Source organism: Quercus suber, unplaced genomic scaffold, assembly GCF_002906115.3.
Source record: "Quercus suber isolate HL8 unplaced genomic scaffold, Cork oak 2.0 scaffold_593, whole genome shotgun sequence".
In the NCBI taxonomy this organism is placed as follows: Eukaryota; Viridiplantae; Streptophyta; class Magnoliopsida; order Fagales; family Fagaceae; genus Quercus; species Quercus suber.
The window spans coordinates 1,533-9,445 of NW_027070038.1; the positions used below are offsets into that span (position 1 = coordinate 1,533).

Genomic DNA, 7,913 nt, shown 5'->3' on the forward strand with positions numbered 1-7,913 from the left:
AAAAAACAAAAAACAAAATATATATATATATATATATAAAGTTTCATTTGATTAGGGGATCAAAATACTCTTTCCACCCAACTACTCTTCGATTGATTTTGTCCATTTTGACCCTAATTTGAGATCTATTTTCTTTTTGGAAGAAGCAACAATTAAGAGAGAGAGAGAGAGAGAGACAGAGAGTGTGTGTGTGTGTTTGAGGGAATTTAGGAAAGCTCGAGATAAGGGTTGGATGTGGACTTGTCATTGATAGTGTCAAAGACAAGCCATGGTCTTCTAGTGCTAAACTACAATATGGTGTCATCTATGATTGGGATGGAGAGAAAGAAGCTAGGCGAATCTTCATCAACAACCTTTGGCTCTGCCACAAAAATGGCAGTAACAACAATCACCACAACATGAGCAAAAAGAAGTCCAATGGTGGACCGAGGCACATTAGTGACTTTAAATTAAAGAGGAGGACAATTGCACACTGCCATGACTCTGATTGTGTGAATCTTTGAGATCAAATCTGAAGCCTAATGTGTTTAATGGGTTTTGGCTGATATTTGGTTAGTGGATTTTGCTTCTGTAGGGCTATCTTTTGGTGGGTGTGTTTGGGTTTTTTGATACAATGTTGGCTTTATACATATCTTCCTTCTTCTTTTTCTTTTTTCTTTTTTGTTCCAAGCATATGGGTGACATGGCTTATATTGACACTTGACATTATACCGGTGACATTTCATAGTGACTAAGCACTAGGGTGTCAAATGGGTGGGTTTGGGTGAGTTTGGGGTGGACATAACTGGGTTGGGTATATAAAACTCATTTACCCATTAAAACCCATTTAACTAATTGATTCTAACCCAAATCCAACCCAACCCAATTATTATGGATACCCTAACTTACCCAACTACCCAATTATCCAAATTACCAATATGTCATTAAAATGAAAACCCCATACTTTCTTGGCTCCACTCTACTTTCTCGGAAAAAAGACTTTCCCAGGAAAAAGAAAAAACTTTTCTTGGATCTAAAATTTCTTTTTCTTTCTCCTCCATTGCCTCCCCACTTCAATTCTAACCAAACAACTCTCACTTTTGCTCTCTCTGTTTGATTTCCGATTGAGATTTGATCCAAACTTTCCAAGAAATTTTAATTTTTTTTTTCTCAGAGATTTGCTATGGCTAACGAGAAGATCGATGGTCAAAATCACGTGAACCAATATGACGGCGAGGAATACAAAGACTCCTCATCGTCGTCGATGTCGATGGAGGACTCGGTTTCGTTGTGTGGTGTTGGATCCGGAGCGAGTTCGAGCGGTTCACTGGAGAACAACGAGTCGAGGAGCGAGATTGGGTTGACGGAGCGTTTGACGGATATTCTCATGGACAGAGATCTGTTGCTTTAGCGAAGCGATCGAGAGGACCATGTTCTTCAATGATCTGTGCTTGGTCAAGGCAGACAGCAAAACGGCACCATGATCGACGACGACGAGAATTCTGGGTTCATGGGTTTGGGATTGCTAGGTTTGGGCGTTTTCGATATATATCTATATATATATATATATATATATTTTTTTTTTTTTTTTTTTGTTTGCTAGCGTTTTTGGTTCTTCGCATGGGTTTTTTGGTGTTTGAATTTTTTTTGTGCAATTTTTTTTTCTCAGATCTGAAAATCTCTCAATGAAACTACTGGGTTTCCGGCTAAACCTTGATTAGGGGCCAAGAAAATGAGGGAAAATGAGAAAACCCCTGTGAAACCCTGAAACGTAAGGGCTAGGTTTTTTTTTTTTAATTTAATTTTTTTTAACGAAAATGGCTGGTTAAATTTGGGTATATTATTTTTGGATTAAATGGGGCTCAGTGGGTTTTTAATTAAAACCCAATAATTATTGGGTCTAATTAGGTTGATACCCATTTAACCCAATTAATAATTTGATGGGTTTGGGTTCAATTAGAGTGGGCGGGTTTGGATGGACAAATGAGTTTGGGCTTATTTTGCTACTCCTACAAGTAAGCACCTATTTGACACTTAACAATCAAACTACTAACAAAGATTGACGGAAGTAGCCAATATGAAAGTGAAACCAAACGTTAAAGGCTAACATGAAAACTTTAAAACGTTAAGGGTTAAAATAAAAATTATGAGTAATAGATTAAGGAGGAGAGACATAACCAAATAGTGATGAATTCCTGAAACTTGACAAACACCCTACTAAGAAAGTGAAACCTTAGTTCTTTCTTGACCAACCCATGGGTTAATCAAGAAGACTCTAATGGTAAAGTTAGCGACTGAGAGAAAAAAGAAGAGAATTCAGAAAATAAAGTAACATTGAAAAAATCTTGTAGCACTGTGCTCTTAAACCTTAAAGGAGTAGATGTAAATCTTTTTATGTTATTGTGTCTCCAAGAAGAATGAAAGAAACGTAGGAAAAAAATGGAGAAACCTAAGAGAAGGAGATTGGTCTGTTGTGCGTCTAGAGAGATAAAGAAGTCCCCAAAGAATTAAGTGTGTGGGAGAAGTTTTGTGTGAGCGGAGGACAAAAAAATGACTAATGTAACTTCTCCCTACACAAACAACTTCAAATGTTAAGGACCAAAAGTATATTTTATTCGAAAAAAATCCATAAAGTTGGGTAAGGATTTTGGTTTCTTGACCTAATTAGTGGCTTTGCAAATGTGACTTTGATGTCAATGATTATTGATGTATCAATCTTTATCGAGGTGTATTTGCACCATTATCGGCATATGAGGGTTGGGGTTTTTTTTTTTTTTTTTGGGGTAATAATCGGATTTGTAATTTTATTCTTTTTCTTTCCAAAAGATGAAAAAAATGTGCCCCCACACCCCCCCCCCCTCCTCTCTCTCTCTCTCTCTCTCTCTCTCTAACAAAAACCAGCTCAATGTTAAGGACCAAAGTATGCTTTAATAGATGAAATTCTATAAAACTCTTGGATAAGGATTTTGGTTTCACCTAATTAGTGGCTTTGCAAATATGACTTGGAAATGTTTTCAACAATTACTGCCTGCAAATCTAGTTGTATCTATCTTTAACAATCGGATTTGGAATTTTCTCTTTTTTCTTTTCCGACCTCATTTTTTTTTTCCTTTTTCCTAAGGTGATTTGATAAATGAAAACACTATTAGCTTTTGTGTTCTTCACGCAAAGGCAGACACATGAGGTGCATCACTATGCTTGAAGTGGTCCACCACTAGTCAACCAAGAAATTTCTTACGTGATTCGCGGGTCTAGAATCCTGATGGATCGCAGGCTTTAGTCAGACTGACATGATATCTATAATTTGGCACATTATGTTACTGTTTGCTTAAGACCCACCAGTTCAGATAACTTGTTTGAAAAATCTTGGTTGTTCAAACAGTAACATAATTTGGCACATTATGTTACTGATTGAATTAGATCCATTAAACACCCATTTGTTGAGCGGTTCAAGTAATAACATGGTCGAGGCTTTGTTAGTAAATGTAGTATTATTTATTGTCGACAAGTTCATCACAACAAAGACCAAATTTTTTTATTAAAAAAAAAAAAAAAAAAACAGAAGAGAAAGAAGAAGAAGAAAAAGAATTAGACACATTAAACCAGTCCACACTCCGGACCACATGGAAAATTCTGGACAATACAAAAGTAAGGTTGTGATGCATTGAATAATAGCCTTAAAGTATCTGTGGCATACTTTATTAGATAGAGATAGAGCACTCCTATCATTTTACTGAAAGGGAGTACTAATAATTAACGAGGACAGACCAGAGATACACCAACTAACATAAACCAACAAAAATAAATTATTGAATTATCCAACATGAATTTTTGTAACTTTTAAAAATTGTTGAAAGTCATTAATTTCAGTCTCAAAGAAGTACATGTCCCTCCAATCTACACCGTTAAGATCTTACTTCAAACCTATGAATCAAACCTCAATAGCAATCCACGTACAGAATATGTTGGGGACAAAAATTCTATAGTACAGCAAAACATATTCCAACAACTTTTTCTTTTTCTTTTTCTTTCTTTCTCTTTTTTTTTTGTTTTTTTGTTTTTGTTTTTGCTTGTTTTGTTTTTTAGTTTACACAGTTACACTTCTTTATTAGTGAAATCTCGCTCTGGGTTCTCATTTCAGTACACCACACACACGTTTCTGTTCCCTCTTTTGCGTGCCTCTCAGTCTTTAGACTCCTTCATAAGCATGAGTCTGAGTCTGAGTCTGAGTCTGAGTCTGTGTTTGGGACTCTCTCTGAGAGACCATTCTTTACCTCCTTAAATACGCTGTTTTTTTTTCTCCACTCCCTGCTCTCTCTGTGTTTTGAGTCTCAAATTCTGTGACTCTTTTATTATAATTTTCTACCTCTTCTGTGCCACTGCACTTGTTTTTTTGTTTGTTTTTGTAAAGCACATTAATGGAGTTGAAGATGGGTCACCTAATCCAATACCAATACCAATTCCAATACCAACTTCTTTAAATCTCTCAAATTTTACTCTCACAAACTCAAACAAACTGTCCCTGAAACCCCCCCAAAGCTCCAAACTTTGAGGCATTTGAAGCTCTCTTTTTTGTGGGGTCTTCAAAATTGTCGAGCTTAGAAATGTCCCACATCGATTTGGAGCAAGGGGTTCATCGAAGAGACTTCAGCGCAGACGGTAGTGTATGCTTTTCTGACGCGGAAGCAGAAGAAGGGTCGTGCTATTCACAGTTCTATTCGACGAATGGTGGGTCCTACGATGAGTACAGATTTTCTTGTGTGTATGATCCGAGTTCTGGGATTGGAAACGGTTCGGGTTCCAGGAGAGAGTCTATGTGTTCAGCCTCGGCTTCGGAGTTGGAGGTTGAGAGTGAGGTCCCTGAGATAAAGGTGCATTTGGCTAAAGTTGAGAGAGATTGCAGGATTTGTCAGCTGGGTTTGGAGAGTAACAGCCATGAATCTGGGATTCCTATTGAGTTGGGTTGTTCTTGTAAGGATGATTTGGGTGCAGCCCACAAGAACTGTGCTGAGGCCTGGTTCAAGATTAAGGGAAATAAGTGAGTAAAAAATATTCTTGCTTTTCTTCGTCTTTGAATCTTTAATTACTTGATTTTGTGCTGAATTGTGATGTTTTATGGAGAAATGGTGAATACCCATTTGCTTCTTTTAACTTCTAGACATTAATGGAAGTACTTATATTTTTAGAGCTAATAAACAGGATGTGTTTTACCTTCATTTTCATCTGGTTGTAAATTATGATTTAGTATTAGACTTTTAGTATCTGTATAGGTTCCATAGCCGACTCCATAGTTTTTGGACTAAAAGGCTTTGTTGTTGTTGTTTTTTTTACTTTTCATATTTGCGCACACTATGAAACCCTTTCTTGAAGAAATGAAATGTATAATTACGCACCATATGAGAAAAATGAATGGTTATTAAACAAATCATTTTCAGGAAATTTGGTTTTAAGTAGTTTAATTTATTTATTAATCGTTGAGCATAATTGATGATCTAATAGCTAAGAGCATGTGGGCACAAGAATTTTGTTCTATAAAAGTTAAAGAAGATTAGCATTTTTAAAGAAGATAATGGAAAAAAGGTAAAGAGTAGAGCATTTGGAAGTGTTGGTGATATGTCCAACTACACCCATGATTCCTAATGCTCCAACTTTTTTTGAAGTCTAGGAATCTCTCTGGAGATATTTTCTGATTCCCCTAATTTATGAAAGTGGAGGTTTTAGTTCTCATTGATGTATCATCTGTCTTGGTGGAAAATTATTACTTGGTGATGTGTAGATTCCAAATAACCTATTCATCCATTGTGTTTAGTTACCTTTACATGTTCACAAGTCATGAGTTACATAGGATAGTGAGTTATTTGTACAATTATTAAGATAGCTATTCTAATTCTTAAAATTGTTTGTGCATTGCTGTCGTCATGTTTCATACACATCTATGTTGGTGTCGCTATCTGACAAGACCATTGCTGATGCTTTTTCTCAAAACCATGGTGGAATTTGGTAGCCATTATTAGTTATGCCATTGATTATAACAGAGCAATTGAGTGGCATGCCCTTTAAGACTGGATATTATTTTCAATCAGATGGGATCAAAATTACACTTCTAAAGTTATTTGACCATGATCCAAATCTAACCTAGTTGCACGGATTTGTGGCAGACTTTCCTATCTTAAAACCCAATAGAGATTTAGAGACTTGAATTAGCTGAACCTTTCTTTCTCGGCACATAGAAAATTGATTCTAGTTGTAGCCGAAATGTAAGTTTTCTTTCCTTTTAATGTAAAGGAATCAAAGCTATTTAGTGTTATAGCTTAGTGTGATTAATAATGAACATTGTTATTGAAGATAATGTTTACGTTCATGTGTGACTGGCATGTGACAGAAATATTTGCTTCGGCCTAAACTCTTCCCAAGTTGTGTGAGTGTGTGCGCGCATTACAGATTAATAGAGTATTCAAACATGAGGTTATTTTGGCCATCCTAAAACAGCATATTCTTTTCATGTTTTATTCAATTTTTCTTTTCCTTTTTTCACTGTTATGTTTTCTAGCTTCCTGAATTTCAGCTCTTGATTGTTGAATTTCTGGGTATTGTTTTGCACCCTATCTTTTTCACATAGGAGAAGCTATCTATAATTAAACTAGACAACATAGATGAATAATGTTAATCGTCATAATCTTTTTGCTACTACATCACAATCACCCGCTTGTGACTGCAGTATTGCATATAAAATGTGCCACGAGTACCATGCAAAGAATAAACATGCATAAAGTAGGGCATTGTATTCCAAGTTTACCTTATTTTGATTTCATAATTCTGAATCCTGATTCAAGTTACCTTCTAGCTCATTTCTGAAACAGTTCCCTTTACTTTGTGGAAGTCTTTATGATCTCATCTTTCAGTTTCATTTTTTCTCTCTGATATTTATTCCTGTTTTCTTGGTTTTGTTTTAGGACTTGTGAGATTTGTAATTCTGTTGCACGTAATGTCTTTGGATCAAATGACATTGAGTTAACACAGCATTCAAATGAAACCAACAATGCCACCGCACCAGTGACAGTCTTGGCACCTGCAACTGTAACAGAGACTCATAGCTTCTGGCATGGCCATCGCTTCCTGAATTTTTTGCTTGCTTGCATGGTATTTGCATTTGTCTTATCTTGGCTCTTTCACTTTAATGTGCCATCATCATAGAACTCTGTAAAAGAGTTACTGTGGAAAGATTTAGAAAAGGAAAAAAAAAAAAAAAGTTCTGCAAAAGGCCTGCCAAAATTGTTAATATGACGATGGTAACGAAAGAGTTTCAACCTTCGAGCCTCGCAGCATTTGTATAGATAAAAATACAAATTAATCTGCTCCATATTTGTAGAGTTTGGTTTTTACCAATGTTTACACATTGCTCATATATTGTAACAGCTTTATTATCAAGCTTTTGCTTTCCAAGTTTTAAAGTTAATGTATTTGGATTTTCTGAAACAATACCGGCAGAAGGTGATATTGAAATTGTATATTTGTATTGCTCCACTCGATTTTCTCGCGTGGTGATCTCTCTTTATATTTTGGAAGATTCCTCTTTCGGGTTTTTGATGTTAAAAATGTATAATTTTATGTGGGCTGACAACAATGGAATTGAGTTGGAGAGATTTTCAACCCAATTTTGAGTAGAGAAATTTTCAATCTTACTCAACTCATCACATGTGTAGAAACCAACCAATATGGATTGGATTGGGCTGTTAGAGCATTTCCATCAAAAGTTCTAAAAATTTTAGCATTTATCATCTCAAAAACTTACTTTATTGATTTTAACACTTTATTTTACAATATATCATACACCAAAAGTAATATTTTTTTACCACTTCATTTAAAATAATATATACAATACTTTAAAATAATATAAAAACAACCTCCACAAAACCCAATAGCAATAGTCACAG

General features: G+C 35.4%; 1 protein-coding gene across 1 annotated transcript; it reads left to right on the forward strand.

Annotated features, from left to right (window-relative positions):
• The first annotated feature begins 4,095 nt into the window (after positions 1–4,095).
• On the forward strand, positions 4,096–7,555 carry LOC111988171 (uncharacterized). The gene is made up of 2 exons (XM_024019944.2): positions 4,096–5,017; positions 6,933–7,555. The coding sequence occupies exons 1-2, from the start codon at positions 4,584–4,586 to the stop codon at positions 7,171–7,173; spliced, it is 675 nt and encodes a 224-aa protein (XP_023875712.2). The 5' UTR covers positions 4,096–4,583; the 3' UTR covers positions 7,174–7,555.
• Positions 7,556–7,913: the final 358 nt, after the last annotated feature.

Bases quoted from the DNA above. Each gene is read 5' to 3' on its own strand.
- LOC111988171 (XM_024019944.2), top strand. From the start codon at position 4,584: ATGTCCCACATCGATTTGGAGCAAGGGGTTCATCGAAGAGACTTCAGC. The intron at 5,018-6,932 runs GTGAGTAAAAAA...GTTTTGTTTTAG, and splicing joins TTCAAGATTAAGGGAAATAA to GACTTGTGAGATTTGTAATT.